We start from the raw sequence: 18,681 nt of genomic DNA, 5'->3' as shown, positions 1-18,681 counted from the left end.
ATTTCACCCCTTTCCTGGAGGCCTAAAATTATGAAGTATTTTTTTTCTTTATTACCTCAGACAACCTAGCACACCTGAATTTTTTCAGAATTTTCGAACTACTCTAACAGGGCTAGACCCAATAGCCCATAGGCGGCAGGTTTCCGGAGATTTATTTTCAAAGTCCACTCTTGGGGTTGAAACAAAATTTGAAGAAAAATTACGAAATTTTGTAGGGAGATCCTGCTATTAAAAAGCGAAACAACCTGCTAGTTACTTTTTCAATTTAGTTGAAAAAAACTACCCCTCACCCCATTTCACCCCTTTCCTGTAGGCCTAATATTGTAAAGTATTTTTTTTCTTTATTAGCTTAGTCAACCTAGTATAGTTGAATTTTTTCAGAATTTTCGAACTACTCTAACAGGGCTAGACCCAATAGCCCATAGGCGGCAGATTTCGGGAGATTTATTTTCAAAGTCCACTCTTGGGGTCGAAACAAAGTTGGGTGAAAAATTACGAAATTTTGTAGGGAGATCCTGCTATTAAAAAGCAAAACAACCTGCTAGTTACTTTTTCAATTTAGTTGAAAAAAACCACCCCTCACCCCATTTCACCCCTTTCCTGGAGGCCTAAAATTGTGAAGTATTTTTTTTCTTTATTAGCTTAGTCAACCTAGTATAGCTGAATTTTTTCAGAATTTTCGAGCCACTCTAACAGGGCTAGACCCAATAGCCCATAGGCGGCAGGTTTCCCGAGATTTATTTTCAAAGTCCACTCTTGGGGTTGAAACAAAATTTGGAGAAAAATTACGAAATTTAGTAGGGAGATCCTGATATTAAAAAGCAAAATAACGTGCTAGTTACTTTTTCGATTTAGTTGAAAAAAACTACCCCTCACCCCATTACACCCCTTTCCTGGAAGCCTAAAATTGTGGAGTATTTTTTTTCTTTATTAGCCCAGTCAACCTAGTATACCTGATTTTTTTCAGAATTTTCGATCCACTCTAACATGGCTAGACCCAACAGCCCACAGGTGGCCGATTTCGAAAGATTATTTTCCAAGTCCACTTTTGGGGTTGAAACCAAACTTGGAGAAAAAAATATGAAATTTTAGAGGAGGATTCTGTTAGTAGAAACCAAAATAACGTGTACGTAATTTTTTTATTTTGGTCGAAAAAAACCACCCCTCACCCCATTTCACCCTTTTCCTGAAGGCCTAAAATAGTGAAGTATTTTTTTTCCTTATCACCTTAATCAACCTAGCACATCTGAATTTTTTCAGAATTTTTGAACGTTTTTTTCGTGGTAAACTTGACACTTATTAATCGCCGCCGAGTTCCAGGATGCGCTTTTACAAAACCCCCTTATCTGGATAAATTGTAAACTTTGAGCAAAAAATACGAGATTTTCAGATTAGATGCCTTTGGCTGACGTCGAAAACGTGTGGTAATTACATTTTTGTTTTCTTAAAAAAAACAACCCCTTCACCCCAATGCACCCCCTTAATAATGGGCAAAATTTATGGCATATTTTTTTTCTAGTTTGTTTTGATCTCCAATGTGTTCGTGAATTTTTTCAAAATTTTTGAGCTAGTTTATCCGTTACAAATCAAGTCCTTATCCATAATTTTGACAATTTCGTTAAATTTTAATAAATTTATTGTGAGTCCCATAATCCCCCTAGAAACGCCAAATTTGACATAAGGGCTTTGGAGCACTTGGAGAGTTCAAAAAAAAATAAAAAACTCAACTTTTTCTTGTTTTCAACCCCCTACCCCTAACATGCCACCCTTAAATTTTGGAATTTGGGGTTGATTTTTTTTTTACGTTATATTGGGGCCAAGGAAAACATGTGTGCAAAATTTCAACATTATGGGACAACTCTTTCTACCCTAGACCCAAGAGCCCATAGCTAACCAATAATTTTATTGCAATTTTTTTTTGTATGCTGTCCAATGTGTTCCAGGACCATTACAATCATCTAAGTTAATTATTCCACATTCTTTGACATTTACGGTTTTGGTAGGTAATGAGTTTCTCATAAATATTCCTCGAAAATGTGGAATTTTTAAAAGTTTTACATATTTAATCAAATCTACATTTGTAAGTGCTCGTTTAGGTAGTTTTAACGGAAACCTTTTTTGTTTATTGCAGGTTTTAAAAAAAAACCAAAACCTGATTTGTATGGTTTTAAATATAATCCTTTGCCAGATTTTCCCACAGCAATAGCTTCCATTGCTTGATTATGACGTTGATTCTCTTTTAACTGCTCTTTGGTAGCATTTGCAGAATTCACAGTTTTTGCTATTGCAGCGGCACCTCCGCCTAGTGATCCCAATGCTCCTAAAGCGGCGAAAATTGGTAACAATGGTAAAAATCCACCAGTTTTTGGAACTGGAATAATTCTGTCTGGTTTTATTTTCTTCGTTCCCTTAATTTTTTTGACTTCAGCAATCGCACTTTTAAGTGCAGTTGTAGTGTTTTTATAATTTTTATTTTTTAAAATTTGTTTTGCATGATTTACTAAGTCCTTGAAATTCAAAGCTTTTCCATTTTTTCTTTTATGTTTTCTTCTTTGAGATTTTCGTGTTGGTTTCTTTAATTTTAAATTGCAACCCATACCAAGTTTGGTTTTTGCTTTCATCACCGTTGCAACACCAGCAGCGGCAGCTTTTTCTCCAAAATTAGCGTCTGTTGAACGAAATCTATCGACAGCTTGTTCGTAAAGAATTTTATCAGCTTTGTGTCGCTCTTCTAAATCTTTGTGATTATTGTATGCTATGTCATGAGATTTACAAGCTTCATCTAATTTGTTAATACCCTTGTCTCCTCTGGCTAAACGTTTAGCTAGTTTGGTTCCAGGACCGCAAAATTGATAGCCAGGAATGTGTAATTCAAAGGGTAATTTGTTAATCGCTGAATTTACAAGCCCTCCACCGTAATACACCTTTTCAGAGGTTCTACTTAAACTGTTTTTTTGTGACCGGTCTGATAGCATTTTAAACCTTTTGAAGCATCACATGCACACCGTTTGACTCCTGATCGTTTACTACTGATATGAATATTGGTATTCAGTTTAATAACAGCTTGACGAACAGTAACAACGAATATGAATGTGGTTAAGCAACAAGTTAGATTACCAGTCATCAACCATGATGATAATCTGGAAAACAGATATAAAAAGCATGGTGAATTGTTACCTTCTACAATAAGATGTCTTATAGTCGGACCTTCTAATTGTGGAAAAACCAATGTTATGATAAGTTTAATTGAGCATCCAAATGGGTTAAAATTTGAAAACGTTTATGTTTTTTCAAAATCATTATTTCAACCAAAATACTGTCGTTTAGAAAAGTTATTAAAATCCATTAAAGGAATGAATTTTTTCTCATTTAAAGATGTAAACGATAATATACCGCCACCGCATCAAGCAAAATCAAATTCAATTTTTGTTTTTGATGATGTAGCTTGTGATAAACAAAATATTATTAGAGAATATTTTAGTATGGGGCGTCATAAACAAGTGGATTGTTTTTATTTGTGTCAAACGTACACGAGAATTCCAAAACATTTAATTCGAGATAATGCAAATTTATTAATTATATTTGAGCAGGATAACTTAAATTTACGTCATATCTATAATGATAAGGTAAACAGTGATATTGACTTTAAACAATTCAAAGAAATGTGTTCTCTTTGTTGGAAAGAAAAGCATGGTTTTTTGACGATAGACAAAGATAGTGATGTAAATGCTGGACGGTATAGACTAAAATTAGATTCTTTTATAGAACCGTTAAAACAAGAAGAAAGACAAATAAGAAACGAATATATGTGTATAAAAACAAGTGATTAACTTAGTCTTTAAAAAACCTTTGTGCTTACTATAGCTTTCTATACTCGTGTATATTATGGATTTAGAGAATAGTTTAGAACTCACAAAAAAACTCATCGAAAAACGAAAAATTCTTCAACAAAAATTACAGTTGCTTAAAGAAAGACAAGAAAATCATGAAAACTCTTTTTTAACAATTACAAGTCATTTAAAAAACATTGCAGATAAATTAGAACCAAAACAATCTAATGAGTTTACAACTAATCCTACTGTTTCGAGTACTCCTAAAAAAAAATTATTAACTCAACTACACCTATCTCCAACTACACCTAAGAGAATTTCTTTAAAAGTAGATAAAATCAAAAAGCGTATTCATCTCCTCAAAAGTGAAAATGAGACACTCTCACCAATAAGATCAAAAATTGAACAAAACAAAGATGGGGATTTTCATCAAACCGCATCTAAAGATACATCGTTTTTACACACCTCAACAATTGCTGAACATAACCCTAACAAAGAACAAAATTTTTCATTTGATGAAATTTTAGAAAATTCTGTATTAGAGAGTAAGCAAAATATTGCAAGCTTTATTGATACTCCAGTGTATAAAGAATGGATGAACGATTTTCATGAACTTCCAAGAAGGTACATTGATGAAATGCATCATGATGGTAAAAGGGAGTTTGATCATAGAACCGGAATTCGTCATGACAGTTATGGTGAAAAATATTATATAGAACGTGAACCAGTAAATTTTATTGGTCCTGATATACAGTATGTCCCCGGATTGAGTTCACAAAAGGGAAAAAAAGTTTATTTTTCATTTTACAAAAAAATGACAAAGGAATAACATTTTTTGCTTATTTCAAAACAAATAAATCTGCAATTAAAATTTTAAAATTATTAGTTTGTACTCTTAAAATTAATTTTTTCATTATTTTTATTTATTAAATTTTGTAATCGTATTCAAATAATAGCAGGCTGTGGATTCACAAAATCAAATAGTGCGTTAAAGATTAAAGAAAAATTTTCCTAATAATGTATAAGTATTAAAAAATTGGAAAAAAATGCAATTGCATCTTTAACAATAATTGAGAAAAATCGAAACAGTCGAAAAAATTACGAGTTAGAATTGAACTATGTGCTAAAACAGCTAATGGGCCAATCAAATAGTAGAAATTGGTTTGAGTTAAGAAACAAATTTCATTCCTTTGACATTTTTTGCTAAATTAAAATAAAAAAGTTCTTCGTTATTTTTTGTTTTTTTCGATTTCCAGAAGACTGCTTGATAATATTAAAGTTTTAATTAAAGATTTATTTATTTTAAATTAAGCAAAAAATATTATTCCTTTGTCATTTTTCTGTAAAATGAAAAATAAAGTTTTTTTCCCTCTTGTGAACGCAATCCGGGGACATACTGTAGAAGTTAAAAATAATACTTACAAGGGAACAATCGGCTTATATGAATTGTTGTTTAAAAATAAGCCTTTAAATTATACAAATGATGATTTAGAAAATTATAACAAAATCATAAGCATTAGTTGTGCTGCTAGAAAAAATTTCAATCCTGATGATAAAATTGCTGGTTCAAGATCAGATAAATATAGGAATATTGTTGCTCCCGGATTAACAAACTCTCCACTAAAAACACTAAAAAACAAGAAATTGATTGGTAAAGGAATGTTGAAAGAGGTTAATTTAAACTCTGTGGATTATGTTTATTGGAATGATCCAAATGAGTTAGTCGATAGACTACGATTGTTAGTTGCATCTCAGACAGCGGGCAATACAAGTCATAATAACGAAATTATCTCGATCATTGAAGAATTACGGGAAGCTAACGTAATAGTTTAAAATGACATTAGATAAATTTGGACGTCATATATCTAAACATCTTCTAAATGTAATTTAGAATACAGATAAAGACGATGATGTCTCACATTATTTGTACTATAATGTAATATTAACATATCATGCAACTAAAATGATAAAAAATAAATTTGTTTTAATGTCTGGAAACACTGAATATGTTTTTCCGTTGAATTTGGGTGTTATTAAGAATGTAAAATTATCTGATGATGAAATAGCAACTTGTGTAAATGATATTCCATATTTAAAAACTGAACTTTTAAGTCTTCAGTTAAAAAATGGTGATAGACTTTCATTTTCAAGTTTGGTTAACAAGAATTTTTATGCCGAAATGGTCGTAAAGTGTCCGGTTGAATTTGAGACAACTTCAGTTACATCAGAAAGTTTGTATCATAAACAAGTTCAGACAAAATGAAAATTTCAAAGCAGAAAATTTCTTCCACAAAACAAGATGTTGTATATGAATTACATAAACCTGCAAGAGTTAATTTTAAAAGAAGACGTATTGTGATTAAAGGACTAAATGAAACACTTCAAGCTGACCTTGTTGAAATGATTAAATATGCAAAGGAAAATAGAGGTTACAAATACATTCTAATAGTAATTGATTGTTTTTCAAAATATGTGTGGGCAAGTAAACTTAAAACAAAATCTGCTCCGGAAGTTACAAATGATATGAGTCATATTTTGGGTACATTTAAAACTCAACCAAAACATACCCAAACAGATAATGGAACAGAATTTTACAATAATAATTTTAAAACTTTAATGAAAAAGTATCACATAAATCATTATAGCGTTTTTAGTATTAAAAAAGCATCAATTGTTGAAAGAGTAAATAGAACCTTAAAGAATTTAATGTGGAAGCAATTCAGTCTACAAGGAAACTATAAATGGTTGGATATTTTGGAAAGGACTGTTAACCAATATAACAATTCTTACCACAGGACTATCAAAATGAAGCCTGCTGAAGTAAATATAAAAAACGAAAAATCTATTTTAAAAGCTATATACACAAACATTAAATATGCTACCAATAAAAATAAGTTCCATAAAGGTGATCATGTAAGAATAAGCAAATATCGAGGAATTTTTGATAAAGGATATACTCCAAATTGGTCCAATGAAATATTTGTTGTGCGACAAATCAAGCTAACTAATCCAACAACCTATCTACTTCAAGATGACAAAGGTGAAAAAATCTTAGGAGGATTTTATGAAATGGAACTGCAGAAAGTTAAGCATCAAGATGTGTATCTGATAGAAAAAGTATTAAAAAAAAAGGAAATAAATTATATGTAAAGTGGTTGGGATTCGATAAAAAGTTTAACAGTTGGATACTAGCGTAGTGTAAAATTTATGTAATAAATTATTCATAGTTGTTTCCTTTAATTGTAATCTATGTTTTCCATAAAATAAATATAACATATTGTAGTATTTTTACTTGTAAATAAAACACAATTTAATGATAATAATTTTTATTTATATTCGTATCAATAAAATTTTGTTTTCACTGGCGATGTGTTGTGCGGATCTACCTCAGAGACTTCAAAGAAATCTTCATGGCAGGAAACGCACTCCTTTCCATATTTTGAAATAAGCCATTGCAATTCGCTTTGATCACACACAACATCCATATTGGTTATTGTCTCTTCAATCTCTAAAGCTTTGTTTGGATCTAAACATTTCCAAGTATTTTTTTCTTTCTTGTAACATGGCAGGCAATAATCTTGTCTGTTGAAAAATTTCATTTCACTTTCATCGAAATTTAAATTACCTAATTGATTCATATATTTCTTTTCGCTAAACAACACACCACCATTTTTTTTAAACCGATAATACATTGTGAGTCTTTAAACAAATTAATATTGGTAGAGTAACTCTGGCTGTATAAATAATAAAAGGATATTTATGGCGCAGGCGTATCATCGCCATCATCATGACTCATCTTGGTGAATTTAGTAAAATCAGCATATTTATTGTATTGCGGAACTTCACGCAACAATTGCACATTTCTGGAAATGCTGAGTGTTCATATCTAAAGCGCATGCTTAGGAACGTGCCTGAATCATATATAACTCGGTCTGTTAACAAACAATAGTTAATTTAACTTCAAATCATTCCAACAAACATCAATTGAAATGGCTTCACTTTTAAAGAATTTGAATGAAGACTTGCGCCTTGAAGATTTTATAAGTGTAAAGTCTTTGGATGTGAATAAACCATTTCAAGTTGTTTCTTTTGAAATCATAGAAACATGTTACGGTGACAAAGTGTGCGTCAAATGTCAAGATTTTAAAACTCTTTTGCCCCAGAGGTTTACAGAAGTATTCAAGAAGAACGACACTGTGAAATTATTAAATGAAGACTTAGAAAACGGAAAAGAAATATTCCTAGTAAGCAAAGGACCTGCAGGACGGTCAACCAACATAGAATTTGAAGAAAAATAAAATTATGGAACATTTTAAACTAATTGTAATTGTATAATAAAACAAAAAAAATTATAAAATGAAATCTTAACATTGTTATTTATTTTTTTTATGTCAACCCAGTATTAAATATCAAACACAATGTAACGTTGAAACTAGAAAAAAATCTGTTAATGTTTTCAAGGCGTTATAAAAGGCGATTTTCTGAGGCGTTTTTGTGAGGCGTTTTTCTGAGGCGTTTTTAAGTCGTTTTTCTGAGGCGTTTTAAGGCGATTTAAAATCGTCCCCCACTACAAAAAATTCTTGTCCCCACCACAATAATTTGCATAAAGTTTTGTTTATTCATTTTAATAGAAAATTTTTATGACTAAAGTCAGAAAAACGAAGAACATGCCAGTGCCTGTAAAATTTAAATGTCCCAAGTGCAATGGAGAGACTGATATGGAAAATGCCAAATGTATGGCATGTTCGTTTCAAATCATTGCAAAGGAAGAACATGGTGCAAAACATGTACCTGCAAGTTATTTTAAACCAAAACAATAAAAATTTTAATAAATGAGAAAGTTTCTTTTTTAACCTTACACCTAATGCGCATAAACGTGATAAAAAACATGAATATATTTAAAGATGAGCAATAGGTTAATAACTCTAGAAAAGTGCAATGACTTATCAACACAAAACCTATGCCGGTTTCACTCCACAAGGTCGTGGAGTGAAACCGGCACTACCCTACTACTCACATTCCAACTCCAAAGGAACAGCTGTAGCTTCCGTCCTTTCGAATCTAAAGTCTTTCAAAGCATACGCTAAAGCCATTTTACTAATTAAAACTGCAAATTTTTGTCCTAAAATCACTAGTGAAATGAAAACAATTCCAGGATCTGTTGACATATCTACCAATACAATTTCTTGGTCCATCTTCAAATGGTAGATAGGTAAACGAAACAATTTTATGTTTATTTTCATCACTGAATCTCTCAGGATCGAAATTTTCCGGGCCCGGAAAACATTCCGGATCAAAGTGTAGCCCCGCTATTGGCACTATCACCGACATATTTTTATCTAGAGTAAATCCGGTCTCTTTGAGAGTGTATTTCGAGGCGGATTTTCTACTCAAAAAACTGACAACGGGGTACTTTCGTAGGGTCTCTAAAAAAAGAAATAGAAAGTAGAAGCTATCATTTAAAGTAGATACCGTTGAAAACCATGTCTAGATATTTCATTTCTTGGATCGCTTCGTAGGTAAAGTCTCCGTGTTTCTTCAAAATTTCGCAGTTCTCATCACGTAGCCGCTTCTGGATTGGTTCATTCAAAGCAAGTTCGTAGAGCGCAAAAGCAATAGTTGCCGAAGTCGTTTCGTTTCCCGCAGTGAAAAACGTCAAAGCTTGAGCTGCCATTTTTATGTCACCTGCAGAAAATCCGAAACTTATGGACAAAAAAAACATGAAAAACCCACCAAATTTGTCCTCTAAACTGCTCAATAAATCAACAAAGTCATTTCGCAAAATATTCTTTGCCTTCCGCTCCAAAATGGCGGTTTTGAAAATTCTTACCAAATAATCCGACGATGACTTATCCAAGAAAGTCAACCTCAAGAGATCAACTAACCTCGGGGCAAAAAAAAAGCTGAAAACTGAAAAACTTCGAATAAATGACTTCATATCAAAGAGTTTTGTTGCGACTTTGAAAATCTCCGACTTTTCGTGTTTCAAACTGTAGGCTTTGATACCAAAAGCACAGGAAGAGATGATGTCCACGGCGTACCTCCTTATCATCTCTCGGACGTCAATAGTCTGACCGCGCCGCTTTTCTAAAAACGCTACTAAATCCTAAAGGCCGATAAGGCAGGTGGCAATATGTTTTGTTGCGAGAATTCCGTGACTTCCCAGTTGTGCTAAGCCCGGACCTGACTAAATAAGGGTGTTCCGGAAGGGGTGAGTTAAGTAGCATTGTGTTGGTAGTTAGAAGTACCCTTTCAAGGAAAGAAAATGAGTACAACCCTGTAATGAGGGTTGGTTTCGTAAATTCAGCATTTAAGCGTAAAAAATCGAATTACACTCCTAAATTTATTTCTTAAGATTTTTAATCAATTAATCAATCAATTTCGATATTTTGCACACAACACCACATTTTATCAATCAATCAGATACCTTCTGATAGTGGCAATAAATTGATAAATACACAGGTCATTTGGTAGACTACAAAAAGGAAAAAAAAGACCTACTTTAAATTAAATTTTCCAAGTTGTGACCTCTGTTTAGCAAATTAGCTGGAATTTTCTTTTTCACGTGACGTTTGCAATTTTGATTTTTTTAATTTTATGATAACCATGACAATCTTAAAAACCTTTCTAGACCATTTTTGCATGTTTCAACGATAAAAACTTTTTTTTCTCAAGATATGTTGACATCATTTAACAACTCAATTTTTTTTTTATTTTTTATTATGTTTTGATCTACACATTTCAATGTGTCTACACCCAACTTTTGTCATGCTTTTCGGGCACAGAGACATTCCTGTTCTTTACAACAGTTTTTCCCTTCCTTACAGCATTTGCATTGACCATTCCTGCAGCAAGCACATCTGCACTCTTTGCATCCTGATAGAGAGCAGCAAGTTCCAAGTTTGCAGCAGGCGCAAGAGCAGTCAGGGCTCACACAGCAACCGCAAGAGCAATTTCCTGAGCAGGAGCAGACTTTTTTAGTGTTAGTTTCCATTTTACTGCAAAACGAAAAGAAGAGTTCAACTGTTTTATAAGAAAGAATATAGAGACATCTTACCTTGGTAGGCGTAAACTTGATGGTTCCAGTGGATTAGTTTGAAACAGTGTCGCGCCGATTACTTATACTTTAAGAAATGCGTGTGCAAAATGTGTGCAAAACGAGTGGGATTCATGTGCAAAATGTAATTAGATTAAAATACTATTTTTTCAGAAAACGTAAAAAGTTGCTTTTACAAAAAGAATCTAATGCATATAGACAGATTTAATTTTTTTTTAATAATTTATAATCTGAATTTTCAAAGTTTTTGAGTTTTTCATATTGAGGTAAAAAATCCCACAAACTCTGAATTCTTTAATAGTTTTCGGCCTTGATAACTTTTAATGCGCCTAACTTATTCGTATTAAAATGACCATTTTTCAAAAAAAACTTCCAAAACAAAAAACTCAGACGTGTGTAATGAAAATCAAAATAAATTGCATAAAAAGTCATTTTGAGTCTGTCAGTCATGTCAGGTTTTTCATTTGCGAGCAAAAATTATACCTTTTATGATTTCAGATTTTCATTATGGTTTTTCAGTTTATTAGATCTTTAGGAAGACAGAATTTTAATCTGTTGAATTTCTGGAAGATTCTTTAAGTATCCACGCACACTGTAACAGATTTTGTATATACATAATTTGCACACGGTTTTATCATAGTAAGTACTTATATACAATCATTGCGGTACTATTTTAAACATATCTTGAATCATCACAGAATCTGACAAAACCATCAAACAAAGTAAGACCTTTAAATATTTTTTCTATTAGAATCTTTGAACAATTCATTTTCATTGCAGAAACGTTTTTTACTCCAAAGTTAGAATGGAAGAAGGGCACAGGTACTTGCTGCAGAAATGGACAATGCGGCAAAGAAGGCAAAAACTGTTGCAAATAATAGAGAAGTCTCTGTGCTTAAAAGTGTTGAAAAAAAAAATTGTACTAGAGAAGTAGAAACTCATTTCTACAGTGAAATGGCCTGCTGATTCCGAGTTTAAAATCCGTTTTAGTGCACCGGTCTACTTTATACTTTTTCTTAAACACTCGTAAAGTTATATGGTATTGCTCGACAGTGTTTTAGAAAACTAGTTCAATAAGCTCTCTAACGACCTGTATAAAGCAAATCGCTAGTACATACATTCCATAATATCAGTTTTTAGTGTTTTCCATATGCAATTTTGCATATAAAGGCGGTTTGACACGATCACATTTTTGCACATTTGTTTTCACTTATAATATCCCTAGTGGATTGTTTATTTCCGGACATTTTTTCGAATGCATTTCAAAAACGTATTAATTAGGAAATTGAAACAACATTTTATTTTACCACCATTCTACCTATGCAAAAGTTTTAAGTTTTTCGTCGTTGTTCGAATACTATTAAACTAAGACAATTTTGGTTTTTAATTCGTAATCTGTATTGATGTCGACTTCTTCCCCTTGCAATCTGAGACACTGTAAAGTTCCTTTCTTTAAATTATTGTGATTTATTTACGTATCAGCTTCACCTTATTTGTATTTGCGGACTACGAGCGAACACATGATCATGACCATCGCATCGGTTCTGCGGTCGCCGAAGTACTTTTTTTGGTAAGTAATGCGAATAATATCGCCGCTGCGTGGTCTAACTATCATTTCCTTTCTTGTAATAAATAATTTTAGAGTCATATTAACCTGTATACTAACATATTTTACATTTAATATTATACTTGTTCACTCTTCTCTTTATCCACTCTGACACAGTTTTAGATTTTTTTACCAATCTACTACGAGACTGGTCACCTAAAATAAAAAAAATAGTAAATAAAAAACTCAATATAGCAATAGTTTATTGAGAAATACAAAAATAAATAAAATTCTTAATAAAGCAACAAAATAATAAACAAATACGAGAAAAACAAAAGTAAATTGTCAGCAATTAATAATAATTGCTGCGACTAAGAGGTTAACTACCTTTGTACGTTGCACCGGGTTTTCGCAAGTGGCTTAGCTAGCACTCCAAAACGGAGGACTAGCAAAGTCAGCTTGCGGAAACGAGGTGACATGGGCAACGTACAAGGGGTAGTTAGCCAGTAGTAGAGTTAGCCAGTAGTAGAAGTGGTAGTGACTACAGAGCTGGTAGTTGGTGGTCGTTGTGATTATTAAGTGGATTCTGGTCGCGTGGGACAAATGTCTACCCCTATATTGTAAGTACGTAGTTTTAAGTTTATTAGATTAGTATCAATGTAGTTAGTAGAAATTAGTTAGAAATAAACAATAAATACTCCCATAACCGTGTCGTCATTGAAAGACCCCGTCACAGACGTGACAAAATAAAAACCTAGTAATAAACAAAATAATAAGTAAATAAATTATAAAAAAATAACAAATTCGAAATTAATAAAAATAAACAAAATTCTAAAATATAACTTCCTTAAATGAAATTCCAGTCTTCTTTATTTACACCGCACCACAAGTAAATCCCGCCTTGCTTTGGTTCTATACGTTGATAAACAACCAAACGAAACATCACCAAAATCAAGAGTGTAAAATAAAATACATACATTTGTCACGCAAAAAAAACACAAAATGGCAAAAAGCAAAAAAAAAAAACAAAATGACCGACTAAAGTCGCTCGGGCCGGCTGGTGACAAAATTACGCCGGTAGCTCAGTCTGGGTGGGTTCGTTAAAACTCACCGACCCGACAATCTTGAGGGCGCCAGGATCCTCCGGCTACGACTTGCGAGTATCCGGGTCTAAAGTACTCGGTGTAGCTTACCCGAACGAAGAAAAAAAAAACGAAGAGAATACTAACCAGGAACGAATATATTAAAAAAAACACACTAATAAAACCTAAATAAAAAAAATACAGGAAAAACAAGTACTTAATTTGGACGTCGTCTTTACACCGGCAATCGTTGCTGTTAGATTTACGACGATTCGCTGTAGACCGAACGCTTGCGCAAGCCGACGGCACACCGAAAATCCGCGCAACAATTCAATCGTACAAAACTCGCAATTACCGGGTCCCGACTTACAAGAACGTCTGTACAAATAATAAAAAAAAACAAAAAAAATGACTAAATGTAAAACGGTTGATTACAGTAGAGCTGTAATCTCCCAACTACTAATTACAATTAACAATTAACAAGGACGGTTACGGTGAAGCCGTAAACTCCTACAGAATACAAGTTAACAAAACGATGACACGATGGCGTTGATACGATGACTCAAACAAAAACGTGGATAAAACGATCTGACCTTGACTCCTACAAGCGCCCCAACAGCTCCTCCTACCGACTCTCCTTTAGATGCTCCCGAGTGGTGAGCCTTCAAGAATCCAAAGGCAAGAGGTTGTACGGCTCGGTCAAAACAGTCAGCAGCGATCCAATTTCGAACTTCCAGTTCGCACTCCCAACCAAAAGGGGAGGAAAAAGAAACGAAGCATAGAATAGCCCACAATAGAACCGACTAGAAGGCCTACGATGGAAAGCGGCCTTAAAGTTTTCCACGTGGTTCACGTCGTGGTGGATTTATTCGATCTCGAGCCCCGACAAATTCCGGTTGCCTCCAGGAACTTTAGTGACCCATCCAGATACCAATGCACCAATCAAATTAAAAAAGCCACTAAGTCACACTCAAAATTCCAAAATATCGAAACACTCTGGAGCACCGTACGCCTCGAGATCTAAAACGCAAGAGAACTACGGAACCAGAATGGCTGCTATCGCTTCTTCGGCTCTACGTCACATTTCGTCATTGAGAAGGTGACCCCTTGACAGGTGAAAATTTGGGGTTATTTGAATCAAAACAAAGAATGAAAGTGATCGTAAAGAGTAGCAAAATGAAGCCCACGGTAAGTAAACAGCTGGAAAATTATTCATCAACCAATCGTAGACCTCAACGCACATTATGAACAAAATAAACAATCGCAAGAAGGAAAAAAAATAGCAAGAGTAGCACCGTTGATGTTGCGGTCAAAAAGAAGAACGACCCACGACACGATCAACACCAAGCAGGCTAACGTGGTTGTGAAAAGGAAGAAAATAGAAGTTAGAAAAGTTGAAGCAAAGATGAAAACTAAAGAGTTGCAACCTAGACAACCCCGAGGAACTTGTAGCAGTCCTCCAGCTAAAATTCTGAGGTTCAAACGTATTCCTCCAGTCACCTCCGAACTGGTACCTAACAAACTGGTAACTATTAACATAATTGAGCAGAATTAGTAACGGACAATGTACAATTGCGTCCAAAAGTAATGCACCATGGTCTGAGCAGAATATGCACCTAACAATACATTTTACCCCTAGAATTTTGAGTTGGTCTGCTTGAGATCTGAGCGGTCAGTTTTCGTCTAAGGGTGCGTCAGAACACTAAATTTAATTTACAACTTATGGGGATTGTGTCGACTGTCGACGATCGCATACAAATACATAATTTGGAGCTCGAAACATTTAGCTAAATTTGAATTTAAAATTTTATATTCTGAAATTAATGAGCTCGTTCTATTATAAAATGTTGCAAAATTATTAGTAAAAAAAGTTAATTAATGATGATTGCTGACTATTGATTTAGTAAAAAGTAGTCACATGTCAGTTGAACATGGAATTAAATATTAATCTCAATTAAAAATTAATTTTTATCCGATTTAATCGACCAAATCAGATTGATTCAAAAGTTGCAAAATAAAAAAATTAAACTATTGTAAGAACTTTATAAATTTGGTTTAAATCCGCGCACATGAAGAAAAGACGATTAGAATTTCTTGAATCAAGAACCCCCGCTTCCCAACACATGCATCATAAATTTGAAGTTGAGTCCAATTAATCGTAAAATTTTTGTCAAATTTAATTCTGCAATGTTAATAAATATTAATATTAACAAACAAAAAAAGTTTTGTTGTAAAATTTTAATTATGCATACAAATAGAATATTAAAAACAAAAAATTACAAAACAAATACTAAAGTTTTTGACGAAATGACATCCAAGCTTTGTGTTAATTATTATGAAGGTTGGATAAAGTTGATTAGTTTTTTTCATTTATTTACTTTTCAACATTTTTTATACTACATAATTAAGGTTTTATAAAGTAATAAAAATCGAGTAAAAATAACTCTCCATGATCAATCTGAAATTCCGGAAATTTTAATCATTCGTCGACTCCACATTAGATTAAAACAAAACTTAACTTCACACTTTGAGTAATCTACTATACTTGTCTGTATGTCCTTAAACATTATTTCTAAATATTTTTTCCCTAATTCCAGTAAATTTGAATCAACAAAAAGGCTATAATTTATTGGGGATCAATTCTGGTCATCAGACAAGACCCACCACTTTGAGGGTGATTATGTTTATAGGGTCTTGCGGTAAGTTTGGTGGAAACTGTTTAAAAAGTTAAAGCCATAAACGCCCCACAGTATTTATACGTTTCTTCTGCCATCACAGCACAGTAAAATAAAATCTAAATAATTTTAGAAGAAGGACAGGGTTTTTGCAAACATTGAAAAATTACCATTTTATGACTACCCAGATGTGCTGGGACGGTCAAGAACGGACTCGTACCTCCCCGGCGAGGCCCTCAAAATGTTTTCCGATGCTGTTTGGAAATAAGCAATGGGATGGTGCATTATTTTTGGACGCAATTGTAACTCGCCATGCGGCTACACTAAAATAGGCAACCAATAAATTACAGGCCTCAAAAGGTCACGAAAATCAACCCTTTCTAACACCTTCCCTTTTAACTCGAAATTGTCACGTTACACATTGAAACCGCAATCATCGATTTTGAATGATACATTGAAAATAAAAATACATATTGTCACGTTGGCCGAAAAATCAAAAGTCTCGCTTGTAACAATAACAATTTTATTGTGCACTATGAACACTCTTGTAATTCACAATTATAACACTTTTCAGGACTTCCAAATACTAGACTATCTACAATCCTATCGCTACTCCCCTATATACAGATATTCCCCTACTACTAGCCTAATGCTGGAGCGCTGCGAGAATATTCGGGAGTTCCGCCTGACTTAGCGACCTTCTAGAAACGGCGACTCTCGAAGCGCACGGAACGTTCCAGCGCTGGCGCTCGAAGCTTCCAGCTTCTCGTAACAATATATTAAAAATCAATGTATTTTTGGCGAAATCGATATTAATAAAAAATTGATGTAAAAGTCCCAGATCTATGGTCACTGGATTTTCGCGCCTTCGGGTTCAATTACATGGCGCCCCATTTGTATTAATTACCTACCTATATGTACAGGGTCCGGCAACACTTGTGTCCACCCCCAAAATCGTCTTTAATTTTAAAGATAAAATTTTGAAAATTTGCATACGCTCACAGTTGACAAAGCTCTAGAAGCTGACGCAAAAATTTGTTTTTTATCACCAATAGTTTTGGCGTCGCGACGCCTTAAAAATGTAATTTTTATTTAATTGTAAGGGTTTGTGATATCAACCCCTAATTTAATTTTTTTGAATATAAATGTGTTAAAAATATCTCAGTTGTTATTTTAGATTCAATGCAAATTGTCTTCAAAATTTGAGAAAAAAATGCTGTTTTATCAAGTTAGTTTTCAATTTCATTACGTCAAAGTTGGGAACTACGTTTACACCCATCTGTCAACATCTTGTGTCACAAATGACATCTGTCCTTTGGCCCGCTTTAGATTGTAACAAAAGTCTTAATTAGTGAAATTGTCGCTTTTTCGATGTTAATTAACGATTTCTGGTGTCCATAAAGTGCAACATGCCCGTGTTAATTAAAATTAACCTTTGTAAAAGTGAGTAAAGTGACTTGTGAAATTTTGGTGTAAACGTAGTTTGCCACTGCGCTGTCATAATTTTAAAAACTAACTTGATAAAACAGCGTTTTTTTCGTAAATTTTGAAGACAATTTGCATTAGATTTAAAATAAAAACTCAGATATTTAATATCACTGTTATGTTGAAAAAAAATTGAATTCGCGAATATTTCCGCAAAAACTCAAAAGTCGCTAAAAAGAGAGCTTATCAAAATTACAACTTATTCCCCAAACACCAAATTTTGCCAAAAAATGCTGACGCGCGTTTCGATAGCAATGCTATCATCATCAGAGCGATGATTAAACTAAAAACTAACAAATAATTCGTCCTTATATACTAAAAGCTTGTTGACGCGCACCCTTTGGCGCAGGTAGAAGGGAGAATAGGGAGGAGGAGGGGATGGGGCCGTTGTCTGAGTTCATTATTACATTTTTGTTCCTAAATATTTCTAGACTTTCATAAATGTCTAGAAATTTACAATTATTTACATTTTTAATTAAACGAAGACAACTTTCATCAATGTGGTGGTCATTGTCAAAAACATGTTGGGCAACGCTTGATTTTTCAAACCTTCCAAATTTGAGATGAGCTTCATGCTCTTTGAACCTCTTTAAAATTGACCTTCTTGTTTGCCCAATATATTTCTGATCACAATCTTTACATTTAATTTCATAAATCCCCGACTTTTCTGTTGTTCCTACTTGGTCTTTAAGATTACCTAGAAGACTTTGGAGGCTTGGACCCGAAGTAAAAACTACTTTGAGATCCAAACCCTGGAAAATTCTTTCCAGTCCCTTTGTCACTGAAGGTGAGTAAGGGATGGTGACAAAAGAAGTCTTCTCAGGTACTTTCTGAAAAGTAGAACATTCATTGACCAATTTCTTAAATCTAAATTTTTTAACAATTTTATCAACAATGTCGGAATCGAAACCGTTACACCTGACAGCATCTTTAATTAATTTTAATTCCTTTGTGAATCTGAATTTGTTTAATGGAAAATTCAAAAGCCTGTGAACACGAAAATTTA

At 33.3% G+C, this 18,681-nt stretch overlaps 1 protein-coding gene across 1 annotated transcript; it reads right to left on the bottom strand.

Moving 5' to 3' along the window:
- Window positions 1-3,173: 3,173 nt before the first annotated feature.
- On the bottom strand, window positions 3,174-10,237 carry LOC148166070 (putative cytochrome P450 6a13). The gene is made up of 8 exons (XM_088049478.1): window positions 10,233-10,237; window positions 10,164-10,167; window positions 9,564-9,936; window positions 9,303-9,515; window positions 9,005-9,256; window positions 8,850-8,952; window positions 6,264-6,341; window positions 3,174-3,180 (listed from the first exon to the last, which is right to left on the bottom strand). Exons 1-8 carry the CDS (start codon window positions 10,235-10,237, stop codon window positions 3,174-3,176), a joined length of 1,035 nt encoding a protein of 344 aa, XP_087905604.1.
- Window positions 10,238-18,681: the final 8,444 nt, after the last annotated feature.

Source organism: Gnatocerus cornutus, unplaced genomic scaffold (assembly GCF_029298725.1).
Source record: "Gnatocerus cornutus isolate USDA-ARS CGAHR unplaced genomic scaffold, icGnaCorn1.1 ctg00000033.1, whole genome shotgun sequence".
In the NCBI taxonomy this organism is placed as follows: domain Eukaryota; kingdom Metazoa; phylum Arthropoda; class Insecta; order Coleoptera; family Tenebrionidae; genus Gnatocerus; species Gnatocerus cornutus.
This window is presented reverse-complemented; position numbering and strand designations above follow the sequence as displayed.